This window comes from Microplitis demolitor, chromosome 1, assembly GCF_026212275.2.
Source record: "Microplitis demolitor isolate Queensland-Clemson2020A chromosome 1, iyMicDemo2.1a, whole genome shotgun sequence".
Taxonomy (NCBI): Eukaryota; Metazoa; Arthropoda; class Insecta; order Hymenoptera; family Braconidae; genus Microplitis; species Microplitis demolitor.
The window spans coordinates 15,455,598-15,478,470 of NC_068545.1; the positions used below are offsets into that span (position 1 = coordinate 15,455,598).

General features: G+C 30.6%; 1 protein-coding gene across 1 annotated transcript in view; it reads right to left on the reverse strand.

Moving 5' to 3' along the window:
• The window catches only part of LOC103572710 (uncharacterized), a 51,639-nt gene that overhangs the window by 18,983 nt on the left and 9,783 nt on the right, over window positions 1-22,873 (reverse strand). Inside the window, exon 2 of the mRNA XM_008551443.3 lies at window positions 6,745-7,084. Coding sequence (XP_008549665.1) covers window positions 6,745-7,084 — 340 coding nt within the window. The remainder of the gene's footprint in view (window positions 1-6,744; window positions 7,085-22,873) is intronic.

Sequence of the window (22,873 nt, forward strand, 5' to 3'; positions counted from 1 at the left end):
GTCTGACGCAAACTGACGATTGTGCTTCTACTAGTAAGCTTCTGTATTAAATATTTCTAGACAGTTTATTTTGTATACTGTATAAACTTGATATTCATCAACCATGGTGCAAAAAAGTCGAAAAATAGTTGATAAAATATAAAACTATAAAAATGCATACGGGTTTCCCTTAAAATCACATAAAAAAATTTTTAGTTGAAGTTTCAACAGGGGTATAATAAATATAGTCTCATTTCATTGAATCGGAGCTTCCCCTCAATTTTGACCCCCACTACGAGCTACGCTGTCTCCTGGCCGATGCTATATATTTTCATGTGTCTGTGGATATTTAATACGCATCATTCATGTAATGTAAGAGCTCATGCTACTCTTTAAGGGAGAGAGGGGATTCGATAAGTCGGAATTTCCAGGAAATTTCCGCTCCTCCGTAGACTATAATCCGAGTTAATGAAATTTTACTGCAACTGTATTTTTGTAGCATAACCATTGGCTAGCTCAGCTTAGTTTCTCTGCAACTGCAATTTATTTTTCTCAGTGAATGAAATGATTTTATCAAACATTTTATTGTATATAATATTTACATTAATTATAATTTTTAAAATCTTTCACATATTTAAAAAATCACCAGCTTTATACAATTTCATGTAATTTCAATGAAAACAATTTCATTTAAGGCGTGAAAATAATTCTAAATTTCAAATGCTTCAAATCTTAAGAACGGTTTTCAGAAAACTTTGTCCCAGTTTTTCTCTGAAATAAAAGTTTCAAACGAAAAATAAAGACACAGACTCGATGTTTTACTCTATGAACTAGTGAAGTGCACTTCAATTTTTTGAGAACTTTCATTTGTTTACGAGAAAAGCTTGGACAAAGTTTCCATTCAATGTACAAGTGCAACAGAGATAGTACCGTTTATCCAGTTGAGTGCGAATAGAGAAACAAATGAAAACGAGTCTTAATGTTCATTTAGACAGATTTTTAAAAAGTGCATTACTTACACGCCAATAAATTAATCGAAAGAATTTTATTACTTTCAACTAAAACAATTATAGAAACTTGTAAATAATATATCTTTGATATTTTAAAAGTTTGATTCGCAATAATGAACGGCTATACTGTGAATTATGACCGATTAAAATTAATCATTTCGAACATTCGTAAATCAAATTATAGTTCCTGATTACATCGGAATAATCATGTTCTAGTTCAACTTTTTGAACTTTTCTATTGACCCTAGATTCCTGACAAAACTGAATTGGCGCTTGGTGGTTGTTGAATTAAGTTACTGGATCAATATTGCTATGGCTACGCAGTATAATGTGGTAGAGGAAAATAGCGTGAGAGGTTAAATTAAAAAAAATACGAGTATGAGTAAAATAGGAAAGTGTAGAGAAAAATCGATTGATTGCTCAAACTACACCATAAGATTACTGGTGCAGTATCTCTTTTACTATTTTTAGGAAGAGAACAGGAAATTTTAATGGTTTCTATCGAAACATACCACCACCCACTGATCTCACCTGTCGAAGCGCATACTATGAAATTTTTCATGCTCCAAAAATCCTACTATTACTATATTAAGACACATGAAATGTATGTGGCGCAAACTACTCGTAACGTAATTGGTCAAACACAGTATATAATACACACAATCATCATGGAAATATATCATGGTAGCTACTATCCTCATAATCACTCTAGGTACAAATTGTTGTTAACTAGGAAACTCAACGCGCAAAATCTACTGCTGTTATCGGACGGCAAAATGTTAGAAAAACTTGAAGAGCAACTTCAAGAGTCAATTTACACTAATATTGTAGTTAGAAAACTGAACGACGTATATTGAGCATTAAATTGAAGGAAAATCTACTCTACTTGGAATTCAACTTTTCCAAAATGTACGGCCGATATTGGACGACAAAATGAAAGCAAACTTTTGCTGAACAGTCGTGGCTATGTCTGGATAGGAATATTACAACTTCCAGCTTGCGTAAATCTACGCTCCCTTAAGAAAGACAAGTTAACAGAGAATGTTACCTAATCTTAGCAGAAGAAAAGTTAGCGAAACAAAAGTTACCCTGACAGTCATATCAACCAAAAATTATTCTTAACTTGAAAACCACCGAAATCTACAACCAGCATTGGACGACAAATTGACAGCGCAAGTTGAAGAGCAAGTTTAAGGCTAACTTTCTATTAATTTATACAGGATGTCACATTCATATTGTAGTAAAAAATGAACAAGTTTGACATTGACCTATATCTGTCGGCAAACTAAGGAGAAATGTGTTTAGCAACCTAAAATTTAACTTACCCGCAATCTGCGACCGTTCTTGAACTGCGAAATGAAAAACCAGCGTTTGCTGAACAACCCTCATTATCTGGGTACTTTTAAACTGTCTATAAATTATGGAAAAGTTGGCGTATAATCCTGAACGTTAATGGTCTATAATCGGGGCTTCACCTGTTTATATTAGGCGAAAATCAAATAAGGAGGAAATGAAGTGAGAGAGACAGAAGTGAGATAGACAGTGTAATATGACATGCCTTGAGCAGATTTGGTGTAAGATATGCTCAAGTATCTGCAGATAGCTTCTGGTGCAAGATATTCCCAAGTTAACTGTATCAATACATCTTGAGCAATATATGTTCAAGACTCTTGTACAATTTTTGAAGTATACCATTACACAAAGTTTTTTAACAAGTCTTACAATATAAATCTTTGGATCAGAGTCTGTAGCCAGATAAATAGTTTTATAAAGACGTAGACAACTAGTGGACTTGAGACCAGACTTGCGCAAGATTGCTACAAGATTGTCTTGTATACGTCATCTTGGACAAGCCCATGTAGTATCTATTAAAAGATTTTTGTGAATAGTGCCTTGACCAGCAACTTATAATGGAAATTGTTACATAGGTATAAATTTTTGAAAAACACTAAAAAATCGAGTTTCTCGTTTAAATTAAATAGGTGAATTACTTTTTAAATTTTGGAATTTACGCGCAGTCAGCAGATTATCGTACCGAAAAGAAATTATTATGTTTGGAATTGAACGCTCTACAAAAAATGTCTATTATCTTTATATGATAAATCTTATTCTTCAAGAGCTATTTATTGGTATTATAAACATTTTTTAAAATTAATATAGTGTCTTTTTTTTACTAATAAAAGATATTCTTTCTTACCATTCAATGCAGAAAATATTGTAACGTATTGAGTGGGAAAAGCTTTCAACTCGTGTGTTGACAACACTCGCCTAACGGCTCATGAACCAATCACACTCGTTGTCGAAAGTACTTTCTACACAATTCGTTAATATACTATTTCTTAGTACAAAAACTTTTTTGCTTTGGCTTAAGACATTTTTTGTTGACTCAATGACAACAATCTTCAGATAAGAAAGAAATTTTTCAAGTTGAGAATAAGAAGAAGCCAAGTCAACCATTTTCCAGGATCAAAATTGTGCATACACGGAGAAAAACAAACAGTAACAATTGCTGCGCAGAACAGTAATTTAGTCAATAAGCGTGTTTGGGCGAAAGATTAAGTATAGTAAAAGCATATTTTACTATAGTTATATTTATTAAATTGACTGGATTACTGTTCTGCGCAGTAATGGTTACTGATCTTTTTTCTCCGTGTATATTGAGACAATGTGCTTGTCTTAATAGTCCTAATAAGCTTTGCGGTATATATTTGGGCCGTCTCGTTATCGACGTAAAGAACAGTATGTCATGTGCCATGGTTGTCTGACATAAGGTCCCATAGACGCATGATCGTAAAGAAAGTGAGGAGCGAGTCAAATTTTAGACCAAAAACCATGCGGCGTCGAGCAGACTTTTCGATCTTCGATCCCTAACCACACTGACGTGTTACCTAGCCGTTATACATTTAGTATCACCGACTACTTGCTAGTATATTCTATTATACTCTTATTTTATAATACTATCTTAAAATTAAATCGATTCATTTATAATTAAGAAATCGATTAAATAAAATATAATGTGCCTTGAGCTCTTTTGTAATCAATAAATAAATACTGTCTCACGTGCCCATAAAATCAGATTGGAATCGTTGCCGCCAAGGAGCAACCTAGTTATTGTTGGGACATTACTGCGTACTATTGTAGTGTATTATTTATTGTATTTGAGTGTATTTTAAGATAAGTCTGTGTAAGGTGATTTAATATAATATCATTAAATGTCTGTTAGATTGAATGCGGGTTTTTCTCTTGCGAGAACCCACCTGCGTTGTCCAAATAAAATCAAAATGTGTTAAAGGCCAGCCTGAGCCAGCCCTGATTAAAGAAACCGATTCACTCAATAGTGAATATGGGGCATTCCATGCCAACTCGTCCTACCAATGGATTTTGCATCTCCGATTTCGCTGAAATTGAGACATTTTTTTTGTACCCCTAGAAAAAGGTTTTTAAGAATTTTTTCAAATTTTTTCATCCAGCCAATCGGGAGATATAAATTTTGAAGATTTCGAGGATTTTTTTTTTTAAATAGCCATAACAGTGGAAAATTATCCGATACGGGTTTTTTTTTTAATTCGTATTTTTTGATGAATTTTCTAAAAAATTTATGCAAAAATCATTCATTCATTTTTTTTAATGTTTTTTTTTTTTATTTTTACTTTAATTTGACTTTGATTGTTTATTATCATAATGCATGGTATTTTTTCAGATATCATCTCATAAAACCGCTAATAATACATACATAGTAAAAAAAAATTTGGGCATCGGTTGGCCCTGCAGGCCAGCCCCGGAACTTCCCGCTGTTCAAAGAACTCGAAAACATGAGTATAAATATATTTTCGAGCTTGAAAATGTAAAAATACCTTTGTTTCCCTTTTTTTATGAGCTTTTCAAGCTTAAAAGGTTTACGTATTATATTAAAATTGAAAAATTAAGAATCCAAAATAATTAATAAATAAGCTCAAAAACAACTTTACGTGATGCGTTGTATCTATATCGTGTAAGTATATCGTGATACGAGCGAACATGATGATCTTTGAGCAGTCACTTCCAATGACTTACATAAAGAAGAAGTTATTAGTTTTGAATTATGTTGTTCAGTAATTATGATGTTATTTAATGAGTAAAGCAGATACAGATTTTACATTTATTATTCCGTCAACGATATCTTTCGAACAGATTATCCGATTGAGACGTTTTTGGCAACAATCGAAAGCTTCTATCGAGTTCTTGGGCTGATTAGATTTTGGAATTGATCGATTCGACAGTTTTCAAAATATCTAAAAAAAACAAAAAAAAAAAAAATTTTTTTTTTGTATTTCTTAAATATCTCAGAGCCTATTTGACTAAATGATCTAAAATTTTCTGAAAATCTAAGTTCAGAAAAAATCTTTCGAATGCCGTAACTATCTAAATCAGTTTATTTATTAAAAAAGATATAAGAGGTTTACACACACACACACGCACACACACACACACGCACATACACTCACATCGCTCTGAAAATATCTGAATAGCATCCTCGCACCTTTAAGCGTCACCATATAATGAAAACCCGATTTTTAATCAGGGTGAAGCCAATAACTCCCCAAATTTTTTGAAAATCGTCGATTTTTTTAGCGGGAAGTTAAAAATATATAAATAATTCATTTTAAAATTAAAAAAAAATTATAACCCACCATTGTCCCATTACGAAACTAGGCTCAAAATTCGTGTTTTTGGGAGTAATATTTTTGAAAATTAAAAAAAAAATCGAAGGATACAAATAATCTTAAAATCGCTTTTTTAAATTTAAAGTAAAAAAAAAAAAAAAAATCAAATTCATAATGAATAATTTTTTGCATAAATTTTTTAGAAAATTCATCAAAAAACACGAATTAAAAAAAACCCGTATCGGATAATTTTCCACTAAGTTATGGCTATTTAAGAAAAAAATTCCCGAAATCTTCAAAATTTATATCTCCCGATTGGCTGGATGAAAAAATTTGAAAAAATTCATAAAAACCTTTTGCTAGGGGTAAAAAAAAGTGTCCCAATTTCAGCGAAATCGGAGATTCAAAATCCATTGGTTGGACAAGTTGGCATGGAATGCCCTATATATATCTATATAGTAGTAAAATTGAATCTTTTTGAATCGTTTCTAATCATTTTGAATCGTTTCTTTTAATCAGGAAGGGTTCAACCCGTGAATTCCGGTGGCTGCTGGTTAAAATCACGAAGATAAAAGCGATTTGTCTCAATATATTTTTTCGTCCTTTCCAAAACGTCGGTGTGAATGAAAAGAAACAAAAACCCCTTAATTCAGATAAATATTACCAAAATTTTTAATAATTGCACAAATCGTTCGTGTATTTTTAAACTCTGCCAAATTGACATTGAAAAGTTGAAAAAAATTGAATAACAGAAATTTTTACTAAAAACTGCTGAATTTTTCGAAAATAGTTCATTTTCATGGAAATTAAAAATATAGAAATAAGGTTTATTTTAAATGAATTAACAAACAAATGTGCGAGTAAATATTTTGAATAATTCAATTGGTTCGTTTGGTGGAGCGATTTCAATAATTAAATCGTTTATAACAAAAAAAAGTTAGTATTCAATCAATCGAAAATGTCATACAGAGCCTTTTGTGTGACCCAAGGACAAAACGTAAATTCCGCTTCTTTTACGGAGCTAAAATATGAAAATGTAAAATAAGTCAATATCCAGATTAAAATTTAAAAAATTAGTATTAATAAACCTTATTTATACAAATTTCACTTACTTTAGATAATTTTTCACCTTCATGATGAGGCAGCAACGTTCTGAGTGATTGAAAACCAGCATTAATACTTTGCATGCGTCTTCGTTCATTACTATTGGCGATTTCTCGCCGCATTCTTTTCTCTTGTTCCATGTGACTACGAGTTATAACCTTATTTTTGTTTTCAATATTTTGCAAACTAATTTGGCTAGGTACTTGAGTGCTACTCAAAATGTGTCCGAAGTTTTCTTCAGGGAGCAATGAGTCAGAAATTTTTACACGCTCAGACGGATCTTGTTCATAGTTTGATACATCAACTAAAGTGACTGTAGCCAGTGAATTTTCTTCTGCAGCATCGATACTGAAATCAAAATTAATTTAAGTTTTTTTTCAACTTTCCGCTAAAAAAATTGAAAATTTTCAAAAATTCGGGAAGTTATTGATTTTGGTCCGATTTTCGAAAACTGAATTACTATCAGATCTTGACGTTTTGAAGTTCTAGGAAGCTATTCTGACTAATGTCAAAATGATGTCCCGAGTATATGTATGTCTGTATGTACGTACGTACGTAAATATCTGTAACTTTTGAACGGATGAACGCGACTTGTTAATATCTAAAAACTATGAAAAATTGAGCTCGATCGGTAGGCTGAGTTCGGAGATATTCAAAATATAAAATTTTTTTAAAAATGTTTTATTTTTGATAACTTTTAATGTGCTCGGTGGATTGATTTACAAATATAATCAGCTCTAAAACTTTACAAGCGGCGTCGAATGCCACCGAGACCATCAAAATTGGTTCATTTGTTCAAGAGAAATCGTGAACGAATCTATTAAAAAAAAATTTTTGTTAGTTTCTTGGAATTTTCTCAAAAACGACTAAATAAATCAATCTCAAAATCTATTCAGCTCTAGAACTTAATAAAACGCGTCGATTGCCACCCCAACCGTCTCAATCGGTTTATTCGTTCGAGAGATATCGTTTGAGAAAAAATGGTAAAAAATGTTTTTTCCGAATACATAGGCACACAAGAGTATTTTCGAGCTCGAAAGCTCGAAAATGTATCCACAACAATTTTTCAAGTTCAAGGAGCTCGAAAACAGTGGGAAGTTTTAGGGCTGGCCCGCAGGGTCAACTGATAGACCGATTTTTTTTATTAATTTAAACCAGCAAATTGAAAACACCATCAATACACGTACTGGGTATATTTTTTCTTTTTTCGACAAATGTCGAAAGATACTATTAGCTCAAAAGTTTATGCATGTAAGTACGCATGTGTCTACAATAATCCAAAAAGTTAAGGGAATAGAACGATTTTATAAATTTCTTAGTAATTTTTGAAAGACTTTATCTGTAAAACATGGTGGGATAGAAAAAAAAGATTTTTAAAACTTGAAGACGAAAATTCATTCTACTCTCAATAAGTGCACTGGACCATAAGAAAACTGATACAAAATTTACAAGTGTCCCATAGTAAATGGTATGCGCAGACGACACGATTGGGACCTATGCGCATACGTTTACTATGGTACACTTGTAAATTTTGTACCAGTTTTCTTATAGTCCGGGATTACAATGCAACCCTAGTAAAATTTAATGGGAATTTTTCACAGTGTATACTCAAGTTACTTAGTTAATTACTACTTATAATTAAATTCAATAATTTGATTACTAAAGAATACATTACCCTTATTAATCATGTATCTATAATTTATCTCAGTTAAATGACATACTCGTCGACGAGTAGTTGACAACCACGCGGTTTTTTCAACTCTCATATTATGTATATCGATATATCGTAGGGTCTCACTTAATTCAGTGCTACGTGTTCGTATCACATTATAGTCAGCCACACTGTTAATTAATAATCTTCAATACTAATTACTCTTTTAACACAATATAACCATACAAAGCTAATGCAATACTTAATTCATTACTAATACCCAAGTAATATCAGTGATTATAAAATTGTGTCTTAATGGACGCCGATCGAGTGATTTACGCCCATGTGGTCCAGTTCAATACATTATTTATACTTGAGAATAATAACTCATTACTTAATTATCAATCAATTAATTTTACTCGTAAGGGGGGAGGGGGTACGGGCTAAACCATGAAAAAAAAGCTTTTTTTATGATTTTTTTGTAGTCGTATGGATCGAGATAATGTATTGAAACCTTTCGAACATTATTAAGTACATATTCAACAACATTAGGTAATTTTTTTATGTAAAAGTATCTGCAAACAAGCCAGTGACGGAGCTTTTCCGAGAACGTCTTTAAAAAAAAGTTGATTTGCGATGAGCAGTATATCTCAGCTGAAAATTATCTGAAATAAAAAACCATTGGAATATGTTCAAAGCATTATTAAAACCTTCCCCCAACGTTTCCTGATTTTTTTTTTCATTTATTAATGGTCATTTAAAGTAAAAACTGCTATTTTTGACGAAAATTTGCGCCGTTTTGGAGGTGGAAAAGCCCCTTGATATAAAAAAAATTCTAAAACTCAACGTTGAGGGGAGGTATATTATACGTAGAAAGTGTGTACCAAGTTTGAAATGAATCGGCAATGTTGTTTTTAAATAGCAATGCTGACGGACTGTGTTCACTGCTACTTAAAAACAACAAGGCCAATTTTCGTAAAAAATAGCAGTTATTACTTTAAATGACTATTAATAAATGAAAAAAAAAAAAAAATAATCAGGAAACGTTGGGGGAAGGTTTTAATAATGCTTTGACTAAATTCCAATGGTTTTTTATTTCAGATAACTTCCAGCTGAGATACACTGCTCACCGCAAATCATCTTTTTTAAAGACCACCTGGAAAAAGCTCCGTCACTGGCTTGTTTGCGGATACTTTTGCATAAAAAAATTACCTAATGTTGTTGAGTATATACTTAATAATGTGCAAAAGGTTTCAATAAATTAGCTCAATCCATACGATTAAAAAATAATAATAAAAATTTTTTCATAATTTAGCCCATACCCCCCCCCCACCCCACCCCTTATAGACTATTAAAATTATAGTTTAAGTATTTACTCAAATTGAAAGACTAAATAAGTTATCATTAGTAGATTTCATAGAAATCTAACTATTGTATTTGTCCTTATGATGGAATTTTCGAAAAATTTTGCTACCTCTAAACTCAGCTCGACAAGCTGAGTCAAAAAATCCATTTGGTTCAAAAGTTTCTATATGTTTATATATATATATATATATATATATATATATATATATATATATATATATATAATACAACGCGCCGTTCTTTAACGATAGCGTCTACAATTCTACACTACTGATCTTAATGAAACTCAGTATATTTATTCTATGGACGATTACCTTGGATGAGTTCGAAGATGAGCCAAATCGGCCAATAAGTTTAGTAGTTATATGGCTAATTGAAATTTTGTAAAAGTTTCAAAAAAAATATTGTTTACCGATTCAACCGGATGTAAATTTTAAACGGAAAGAGATAGCTTATTTTTGTTTGTTCTATATGAAAGCTCGCTCGATTGTCTTCAATTTTCACTATGAAGCTCATTGATTTGACCACTTTTTCTAATAGAAAAATGATTTTAAAAATTTACAAAATATTATAAAAACTAATTTTATGCAGGTTGTCACTTTGATTATTACCACAGTTCATAACTGATCGCATTGAAACATAGTATACGTATTCTGTGGATGATTACCTTGATCAAGTTGGAAAATGAGCTCAATCGGTCGATTAGTTTAGAAGTTATAGCATCCCAAAATTTTCAGAGTGTAAAAAATTCAAATTTTTACTTATTCTTTCTTCAATATGTTTTGAATGTTATAAGTTATTGACTTTCTAGAAATTTCATCCGAAAGCTCTTCAAATAAGCTTTAATTTTCATGCCTATATATGTGCCTAGACCAATGAAATTTCTTATCTTACCACTCATTAAATGAAATTTTGCTACTGCATTGGTACTTTTACTTTTGATAGATTCCATGGAATCCTAACTATTGTATTTATAGTTAATTTATGAAACTGATTGAATTTATATTATTGCTGTGTAACAATCATAAAATCTAAATATTTAAATTCAAGTGTGTAAATTGAATTTTGTTTTATTAACATTTTTTATGACTGATTTTAAGTATGACAGAACTATCATAATTGAAATTTTAACTCAAATTATTTTATTTTATTTCATATTAACTATTAATCCTATGGTAAAAAACACAGAATACTTTTTCGTAGATAATTTGATTCTCTTCAACTTCAATTTTCGTTATTCAATTTACAATTCCGATAATTTTTTTCATTTTCTAATTACAATCCTTAAATTTTTTGAATTTAACTTTTAATTTTTTGACAATTTTTTTTGCTCTATAATCTTAAGAATTTCTGAGCATGTCAAAAAAAAATTTATTTTGTTCTTAATGTTTATTAGAAAGGTTGAAATAATCAAATAATGAGAAATCTTCCATTTCGGCTGCTGAATGTCCTTTTATGTATATATTTACACGCAACGTGACTTATAATCACTTTGCAATATTAATTAAGGTAAAGACTTAATCACCAAACTACTTCCTCTGCTGATGCCTAGCACCGGAGACTTTCCTCTTCTCCATATCGATCTTTTCTCCCAAAAAATTTTTTCTCTTGGCTTAAGCAACCTTTGTTTTCTTGGTCGGAGAATACAAAAATACTTGCGTGAAAATTATTATACTTATCCTAAGAAATTTCATTTTCTTCAAACGAAACAATGCAATATTACTACAAAAAAAAATAATGCATCTTGCTAAAAAAAAAATATCTCTTACTTTAAGAAATATGAACTCTTGAAACAAGTGGTAATTTTTTAATTTAAGCATAAAAATATGTTCACGTTAGAGAAAAAATTTTGATTCAAGGTAAAAATTTCTAGATAATCGTTTACTTGATGCAAGTAAATTTTAATTTTCCGAATCGATAAAAAAAATTTCTTGAAGCAATAATATTTTTCTTGATTCGAGTTAACTATTTTTTTTATGTAGTATCCGATCACTCTATGTATTTGTACATCTATATTTTAAATATAAAAGTCAGAATAGCTTCCTAGGACATCGGATGAAAACTTGATTTTCGAAAATCGGTGCGACAACAATAACTTCCCGCATTTTTTGAAAATTGTCGATTTTCATCCCGGTCGATTTTCATTCTATATAATTTTGTATAATTATATATGATTATATCTAATTTTTCTAAAAAATTTATGTTTAATTGTATATAAAAATATATAATTATATAGAGATATATATAATTATATAAATTCATATATAGTCTTATGTAACTATATATATTTATATATAATTATATAAATCTTTATAATTTAATTATATACAAATATGTATAATCATATATTTATATATATAATTTTATATAAGTATATATAATTATACTATTTTACATATAATCATACATATTTATACATTCGGTCGAAAATTTTTTATATAATTTTATATAATTATATAAAATTTTATTATTTATTATATAATAATTATTTATATATATAATTTTATATAAGTATATATAATTATACTATTTTACATATAATCATACATATTTATACATTCGGTCGAAAATTTTTTATATAATTTTATATAATTATATAAAATTTTATATAATTGAGGTCTAAGAAATTCTATCTAATGGGTAGTTCTGAGTGAATATTGAGCTGTGCGGGTGGAATCATAACATTTTGTGAAATAGGTAAAAGCCGGATAGTTGCCTCGGACGGATACATGCCTCAGTTTCAAATGCTCTATGTTAGACGTATTGACAGTGTTTCTTCTTGATCGTAATTAAAAGCGTCCTTCGCGCAGGCCTCAGTGCCGCATAAGCCGTTGAAGTAGGCGCACGTGTTTTGTCCGTGTGAGAAAACATCTTCCGCGGCGATACTTTGACGAGCGCCAGACTTATATTGGTAAGTAATCTCTTTTAAATATTTTTATAACTGATTGCGATTTCAGTCAAAAATATATTTCTTTGAGTGCATTAGAGTTTAAATTGCACTGTTTATTAGGTTTTATTGTTAAATATGTTTTATTTATTTCGTAAATAAAAAGGGCAAGTATCCGTATTAAATCGGATAGTTGCCCTACTGTCTTTTGCGGATTGTTGCCCTGCGGCAACTATCCGTAACTATACATTTTTTACAAGCAAAGACAGATGTTTTTTTCTTAGTTAATTTTTTCATTTGCTTTTACTATTTTTTCTTGGTGATTTTTTATTTGATTTTACTATAGTTTATCTTAAATAAAATAAATACTCAACAGCAAAATGCCTCGCAAGTATAACCGAAAGCCAGGCGTAGTGCCGCGCCACTTCAACTGGACAGAAGATAGTTTAACACTTGCGTTCGAAGAATTAAATAAAAAACAAAAAAGTATCAACGAAATATCCCGAATTTATGGCATATCCTCTCGAACCTTAAGAAGACGGTATGAAACAAGAAACCAGCTGCTGGTAACCCAAGGTATGTCAAAGATTTAAAATTGTATATTTAGCTTATATTGCTTTACTTGCCTACTTATCTAATTGTATTTTAACACTTTTAGGAAAATACCCTGCCCTTGGCTTTGAAAATGAAAAAAGACTAGTTTCCCATACATTGAAGCTCGGAGACGCAGGATTTCCTCCTGAAAGAAGTTTAATTCACCAATTAGCCTATCAGTTTGCCGAAAAATTAGGATTGAAGCACAATTTTAATAATGAAACTATAATGGCTGGACCCCAATGGTTGAAAAGCTTTCTTTAAAGAAATCCCGAAATAGTTGTGAGGCAAGCTGAGGGCTTATCAATTCAAAGAGCGAAGGGTCTAAGCAGGGTCGAAGTAGCCAAATTTTTTGATCTGCTCATAACCATCTTAACTGATAATGATTTGCTAGATAATCCATTTTCAATATGGATGAAAGCGGTGTCCAACTCAACAATAAACCTGGCAAGGTATTGGCCAAGAAAGGTCCTAGAACAGTGAAATCACTTACTTCCGGTGAAAAAGGCGAAACAATTACCGTTGTTGCTTGTTGCAACGCTATTGGCAATTTTCTCCCACCTGATCTGATTATTAAGGGGTAAATAAAAAGCCAGAATTTGAAGAAGGACTTTCTCCTGGTTCAAAAGTTTATATGCAAAAAAAATCAGCATATATTTCCGCAGAACTTTTTTACAAGTGGCTGACCGAACATTTTATACCCCGCAAGCCTCCAGGAAAGGTATTACTAATTTTAGATGGTCATTCATCTCACTCCAGTGCTGTCAATATGCTAGAAACTTCTCGTGACAATGATGTGATACTGCTTTGTTTACCTAGTCATACTACTTCTGCTTTACAACCATTAGACGTATCTGTATTCGGACCATTTAAAAAATACTATTATGCGGAGACAAACAATTTTATTCGCACCAATCCACAAAAAAAAACTGAACCGGTACAATTCTGGTCAACTGATAGCAAGGGCGTGGATTCGAGCAATGACACCTGTCAATGCAATAAGTGGTTTTCGCGGCAGCGGAATCTATCCAGTCAATCCAAATGCTCTGTCCGATGCTGAATTTGTTATATCAGATATTGCATTGGGGGAGCTTACGCAGGAACAAGAGTCTGAAACTATAAAAGATCAATTACCAGGCGCTTCTGAAGAACTTGCGTTACGTGAACGGATACAGGAATCTGAATATGACCGAGGTAATATACTAAGTCGACAGAACAAAGTGACTTTTCAAGGCGATCAAGTCCCAAGCTACTGATAAAAATAACCCAGACACTAGCATAAATGAAGCTGAGCAGAACAGTGTGAACCAGAGTTGCACGCCACCAAGGCCGTCGTCGAGTCTTTTGGCTCTTCCTCATGATTGTTTAGCCCTAGGAGATGGCGAGATTGAAAATTACATTTTAGATAATACTGAACTATCATTGCCATCGCTGATATCTTTAAATGAGTCACAGAACAAAGATCAACAAAAAGAAACACCATCGAAATTTTTACATCAATCATCTCCTATACCAAAAATTCCGCTGAGTATGTCTAAAAGGGCTAAACAATCAGCAGAAATTTTAAACTCAAATGATAAAATAATGGAGAAGAAGAATAAAACTGAGAAAGTAAAGAAAACAAGCGTAATGAAACAAACGAAATAAACAAAAAACAAACCAGTTGGTAGCAAAGAAAAGATTACGAAGAAAAAAGGGCGACTACAAAAAAATAAAAAATAAAAACAATATAGAGATATTATTAGCAGTGAATCAGAATCAGATAGCACAGATTTAATTGAACTGACTGAAGGAAGGGCTGTAAGGAAAAGAAAAACTCGTATCTACAATTCTAGCAGTGAAAATGAAGAAAATGTTATAAGTTCAAAAATATCTAAAGGAAAAGCAACTAAAGGGCTACTAACCGAAGGCAAAAAAAAAAACAAATTATCTATTGAAGACACTGAAAATATATTAAAAGTAAAAAATGTTAATTCAAAAATAGAAAATACCAAGAAAGAAGTTTCAGTTCATGATTATTGTGTAGAATGTTTTGAAAATTATAATTTAACTAAATCGAAATCAGATTGGATTGAATGTCAGATGTGTCGAATGTGGTTACATGAAACTTTTTCAACACTCGAAAACCATTGCATGAGATGTGGCAAATTGGAAAGCTTGATTTCTGGTGATAATCAATCCTAATGCCAAAGTTGATTAGCATATTTTTAATATTTAAGATAAATACTAACATTTAATTTAAAAAATACATGTTCACTAACTTACAATTTAAAACCTTAGTATTTTTAAGTTTTGATTTGGTAATAATTTAGTACTTACTACATAATAAAGGATCTCAGTAAGTTATAAGGACTGAATACTTATTTAATAGAGGCTAATGCCAAAGTTAATTCTAATTTTGTTTATTGTTCTATTTTCAAAATAGATAATAACATTGCATTTTTATTTTGGACTCTTATTTACTATTTTGGAGTCTATTATTGTTATAATTTTATAATTATAATTTAAGTTTAATTAATACTTAATAAAAGAGTGTATTTAATAATAAAAACTGATTATTTAAATTAATATAAGTTCATTTTTATTTGAAAAAAAAAACAGACGAGCATCTATCCTCACATTAGGCAAGTATCCCCCCCACCATTTTTAACGTTAGGCTAGTATCCGCTATACTAGACAACTATCCTCTTTTTTAGAGGTCATATTAAACTGGATTTACTTAAAATTTATAATATTCATAATTTTTTTATAGATAGGGTATGTTAGAAGATTAATGAACTATGTTTGAGAATACACTTTGAATAAAAAATGTATTGGTACACATTTTTTAAAGGAGCATATTAAAAAGTGTGGCAACTATCCGGCTTTTACCTAATTCAGATATGATCAAATAATGTAAGATTATTCGGAATAACTGATTTTACAATGATTTATAAAATTTTATAAAGTCTATAAAACGTTTAAATTTACCGCATTCATAATATTATAAAGTATACAAAATTTTTTCAAATTTCTTAGAAATACATTAACAAGACCAAAAGCAGTATGACACCAAAAAAATTTTGAAAAAGTTTCACCAAATAATTAAGTTATAAAGAACTATTATGTAAAATTTAAAAAATTTTAGTTGAATTAAAAAAATTTTTACTTCTGATTTTTTTTAATTTACCAAAAGAAGTAATTATCGCCCCGCTATTAGTGGGTATACCGCTAATGGTCTCTTTACTCTATGAAAAATAATATAATTTACTACAATGCTAATATTAAAATCAATTATTTATTTATGTCTTTAATTTTCTCAAGTTCATTTGAATTCAAATAAATACAGTTAATCAACTTCCATTGTCAAGTGAGTGATATAGCACTGTGGATAAGAGCTCAGACTTCGGACCAGAAGGATCCGGGTTCGAGTGTACGAGCCGACGGGATTTTTTTTTTTCATGACAATTATTGAATATATGACTATAAAGTTATATATAATTATATAAAATTAGATCAAACCAAAACTCATATCTAATTTTATCTAAGCATTTATATAAAATTTTATATATAAATATATATAAATTTTTTTTCCCGGGATAGCATCGAAAAATTGATAAGTCGTTTTGAATGTCACCTCAAAAATCCAAAATGGTTCATCCGTTCAAAATTTATAGAAACAAACGAGTTGATATACAAAACATACGGAATAAAATGTCAGAATCAGTATTTTTTTTTAATTTTTATGATGTTATTATTCAAACTAACGAACCGATTGTAATTTATCGAGCGATCATAAAACACCCCGAAATCCAAAGGCCGGTATTATTTTTTCATAATACCAGCATCGAAACTTGGAGTTTCAGTGTCTTTACAGCCAGTCGAAAAGCTAATTTTGAGCCGATGCTGCCAACAACTGTTAGCGAATTCGTAATTTACAAATACCTTCATACCATGGGCAGAAACACGATTGTCCCTGCCCAGTGTTAGTTATATTTAATGTTCATTTGCAATCTTATTAGTCTCATTTATTTGCTTGTAACTTCAGTTTATTCATTTCATTTTTCAAGTGACAGCGTTAACTTACCAAATAAAATTACTAAAAAATGAGTGAAAATAATATTTTCGTCGTATTGACTATTAAATGATTGTAAATCACAGATTTCTCATTCTCTAACAGTTCTCCGCATTATCAGCTTGAAATTAACATGTCTCTTACTGGCTACTGACACTGAATCTTGAAGTTCTGATGCAGGTAATCATGAAAAATATGATGTGATTCAGGATGAAACACGATTTCACACTTCGGGTGATATCAGTCCTCGCTTATGGCTCGAGCAGTCAACTTCACCCTAGTCTAGAATCGTCTTGATTCATCCCTTGTCATAAATTGTTATTTTTTTAATTTTTCATCGCCAATATCTTATGAACTAATAAAGCGATTTTTAAATTTAAGACGGCTGTCAATGCAGTATTTCAGTCTGTAATGCTACAAAATATTTTGAATCAATCGGTTCAGCAATTTGGAATTTATTAGACAAAAACACTTTTTTGAAATTTTTTGGACAACATATTTTAAAGAAATGATTCAAATTTGACGGTTAAGGTGACATTCGGCGTGGTTAGTTGTCTTATAGCTGATTAGAATGAAAAATCGATCAATTCAATCTTTTCGAAATATGGAAAATAAAGCGTTTTTGACCATTTCGTTCCCCGACGACATCTCTCGAACGAAACTAACCGATTGAGATAACTGGCAGTAACTAGTGTGATTTATTTAGTTTTAGAGCTGATCAAAATTTAAAATATATCGATCCAATTTTTTTTGTAGATATTTGAAGAAATAGAGTTTTTTACCATTTCTTTTTCCAACGATATCTCTTGAACGAATTAGCCAATTAAGATAGTTCTTGTGGCAGTCAACGCGTTTTATTACATTCCAAAACTAATTAGATTTATGAATCGATTGATCAAGTTTATTTTGAAAAATTTCAAAAAAAAAAAAACGAGAAAAATGAATTTATTTTTATTTTGTATTTCTTAATTATTTCAGAGTCGATTCAATTGAATAATTTAGATTTCTCAGAAAAGTTGATAGCTCTTTCGCAATTAACCAATCGGTTGGTTAATTAAAGTTATAGAGCGCCACACACACACACACGTGCGCGCGCACGCACTGAGAAATCACTCTAAAATAATCAGAATATCTTTCCTGGGCCTCAAAACAGCGACATCTGGTAAAATTCGATTTTTGAAAATCGGGGTCAAACCAATAACTTCCCAATTTTTTTGAAAATTGCTGATTTTCACAGCGGGAATTCAAAAATCTTGTATTTTACTGAAAACCGAAAAAAAGAGAGATAAAATTTTTCAATTATTATTATTATTATTATTATTATTATTATTATTATTATTATTATTATTGTTATTATTATTGTTGTTGTTGTTGTTATTGTTGTTGTTATTGTTATTGTTGTTGATATTGTTATTGTTGTTGTTATTATTATTATTATTATTATTGTTGTTGTTATTGTTATTATTATTGTTATTGTTGTTGTTGTTATTATTGTTATTATTATTGTTATTGTTATTATTGTTATTATTATTATTGTTATTATTATTGTTATTGTTGTTGTTATTGTTATTGTTGTTGTTGTTTTTATTATTATTGTAAAACTGTACACAATTGTTTAGATGCACAAAATTCTTTAATAATGAATTTAATATTTTACGTACCTGCACGAAAAAAATAGATTGGAATGGTTACTGTGCTACACAAGAATGATCGTGAAGCATTTAGAAGCTGATCTTAGCACATTACTAGTTCTCGTTATAATAGGAGTGGGTCGTTTTTACATATGACTGACTACGATTCAACATAGTAACCATTACTATGCTACACATTGTATCGATAACACGACTGGTTATCGTGTTCGCAGTCACCGTTCGCTTGCCAGATAATACAGGTTTTTTTTAGCAGTAGATGTGTTTCTATAGAAAATAGGTATAGGCTCTGTGTGGAGATGCGAAAGATTTCCCTGGAAAATGCGTTCCATTGTCGTTCAACATATTAACCATTCCTGTGCTAGACTGGAACTGTTTTTTTCAGTCACATATCTGACTACTGTTTAGCGGACACTGCGAGAACTAATTTTGTCAACAGTAGTTAAAGATGTGACTGATACAACAGTTCCTGCCCAGCACTGGTATGGTAACTATGTTGAACGACAATGAAACGCATTTGTCAGGAGAGTCTTTCGTATCTCTACACAGAGCCTATACTTATTCTATATAACATAACACATCTACTGCTAAACGAATCCGTATTATTTGGTAAGCGAACAGTGACCGTGGATACGATAACCAGCCGTGTTTTCGACATAATGTGTAAGATAGTAATGGTTACTATGTTGAATCATACTCAGTCATATGTAAAAAAAAAACCCCACTCCTATCATAGCAAGAACTAGTAATATGCTAAGATTAGTTTCACCATACTTTACGATAATACCACCACTTTTACAATAATAGTAATAATAATAATAATAATAATAATAATAATAATAATAATAATAATAATACTAATAATAATAATAATAATAATAATAATAATAATAATAATGTAATTGAAAATTTTTTTCTTCCTTTTTGTCGGAACGTTTTTCAAGCAACGAAAATGAAAAAAATTTATGTGATTCGACTGCTTAAGGGGTAGTTCCAGAGGTTTGGGATGTCCTGAAATGTTTGGCTGACACACCAGCATCTACATGCGAAATATTTTTGAAGTCTAGTCATCCAGTAGATTTTTCACTTTCCGATTTTCTTTTTCGTTGCGCAAAAAACGTTCCAATCTTCAGGATCATAATATTTGTAGATGCATTCAAGCATTATCTTCAAGTGACTAGGGGAATTGTTCCAAATCGAAATCACCGAAATAGAAGTGATGGCCGTATCTAATAGACGTAACTTAAAGAGTTATCTGCGATATACTTTTTCACTTTTTAATAATATTGACCACTGCACCTAGTCTGATATCTCGGGCCATCAGATACTTTTTACGACATCGATGACGAGTATATTCTGAATAGTTCTGACCTGGTGGGCAGGAAATGAGATGAGGCAAATTGCCCAATCCTTCTTTTTGGACTGACAACTATAGTTTACATATTTGGTCATCTTCACTCATGTGTGTACCATGTCTTAGTCATGGGATATTCATCATCTGACGATTGACTCATCATTGTCAGCCAAGGGATGAGGTATGAATCGAAAAAGGTAGAGTGGAGTCAAGTCTAAGAAGTGATCTACGTGCCTCAAAAATTGAAATTTACTTCGATTTTGAAATTACTAGAACACCCACAAGCTAAATAAATTGAAGCCATCTACTCGCTTTTCTAATCAAGAAACGATTGACTCGCTGCTTTGTAATTTGCTCACTATTTACTTGCGTCAGCGATTTACTATAAAAATCTTCGATTTGTGATCCAATAATAATAAAAAGGAAGTTGTTGACTAATGCTGTTTCACCCTACCTGGAGATAATACTTTCCCTATAAACTTCAACGAGGAAAATGATATTACTTACTGAAAGAAAGGACCCTTAAGCTTTTTTTCTAAATCAATGCCGGTGAATTCGTTCGATTTATCGATTTTTTATTTTATTGATCAATTTGCATGTTAGGGAAATATGGGAGTTAAGTCGAAATAATGAGATCAATTTAATATTTTTAGGATCGATAAAAATATATTTAATACGTGTTGTGTTAAAATTTCAGAGACCTAGGGTTCATAGTTCATTTATAAAACGAGATTAAATATAAGTCATGTAACATTGTAATGATATACCAGATCTCACATCTATTCTTGTTTTAATAAATTTCATGATAAAAAAATAATGCGAAAGCTTGGAAAAACTCATTGCGTAAAAAAAAATCGCAAAAATTATTGAAAAAATATAATCAAGTTGAGGGTACTTAATTATAAAATTAATTCAGTTAAAAAAATCTAAATTTAAAAAAAATAGTCAGCCATGGCAAATGTGGGTTATGTTGACGGCAACGTTGTAAATGCTGGGTCACGCGGGAAATTGGAAGTCTCAATAAAATGTTTTAGCGGAAAAGTCAAATAGGTAAAGGAGAGTATTTTTAAATTTTTATTATTTATTATAAAACATAAAATAAATATTTAAGTAGTTGAAAGTAACGTTTTTTTTCATTACTCATTTTTTTTTTTATTATTCAAAAATTTAACAATGAACTAAGACTCTGTCTGAATAGCATCACTTGTAACCATACCACACACGTACACATCACCAATACAAATAGAGCAGTCGACGCATGCGCAACCGCGGTAAAATTTGCTGCGTTGCCAAAATTTTTGAAAAATATTTAAAATTAAATAACTAATTATTAAATTTAAATTTAAAATAAATTATCAATAACTTTATAAGAATTTAGTTATTTAATGCATAAAAGATTATTTCGGTAAGCCAAATGTCATTAAATCACCAGTTAAAGCTTGTTACGTTTTTTGAAGGTACAGTCTCGAGCTAAATTAATCCTTCTCAAGTCACGTACTATGGTATATCTATGTATATGTATTGTGAGATGAAAGGCAGTGAGCAGACTGTACGTCCCGAACCTCCTTAATAAAATGTTAATATATAAAATTTACAACGAAACATTTGAAAAAAATAGTTTTGATTATAGCAATTTTGCGTTAGTGTAAATTATATACGAATTTCACTATAATCATCTTTTAATGATATATCAGCATATTATTGATAATTAGTTTTTTAGGCATTTTATCTTGTAGGTTTCCAATAGAAAATTTTCGATTTTCTGAGAGAAGTTGAATAAAAAATAATTGTCAGTTCAACGCTAGAACATGCAAACAAAACAAATAGTATTATTGAGCTTTGATCATATTTTCAACAATACTTGAGTGTTCTGGGCTTACAGGCAGTCAAATATTCTAATGATACACAGCTGTATAGTTTTCGTAGTTTATATAAAGTTCTAATTATTATAAGACTCAAGAAGTAGTGCGCCGCATTTTACAATATGTTGGAATCAACAAACTTTGACATAGTGAGTGCCATCATTATCGGGCCATGCTTTAATTTCAAATCAAATATAAAGTGAATGATTCAAATAATTTGAAGATTTAGCTCGAAAGTGAGGTCTGAATTTTTTTTAACAAGTAAATTTTGTTCATCGTTTCCAAAAATATATAGTTCAGAGTTTGCAACAGATTTTCGTATCGTAAAATTATTTATTTATTGGAAAGAAAATTTTTGACTACTTCGAATAAATTTGTATAAGAAAAAATCAATCATGTTAAATTGATCGTATAGATTCAATAAACGTACACTGAGAGAGAAAAAAATTAAATTCAAATAATTACTTGTCTTGTTTTCATAAATACTCAAAATAAGTATTTTTTTTTTTTGTATTTTGATTTTTTTACTTGTATCACATCGCATGCTTCGCACTGCTATACTGTGTTTCTACAAGACTCTCTCTACTTTTTTTCGACTTAGTCCCTTCAAAACGAGTACTTTCATTTTTTATTGCTCTCAATTAATTTTTTTTTTTGCGGCTGTGGCCCGACTTGTGCTTAGGACTGTACTGCATCATTACGGTGATGGCCTAGTACCTCC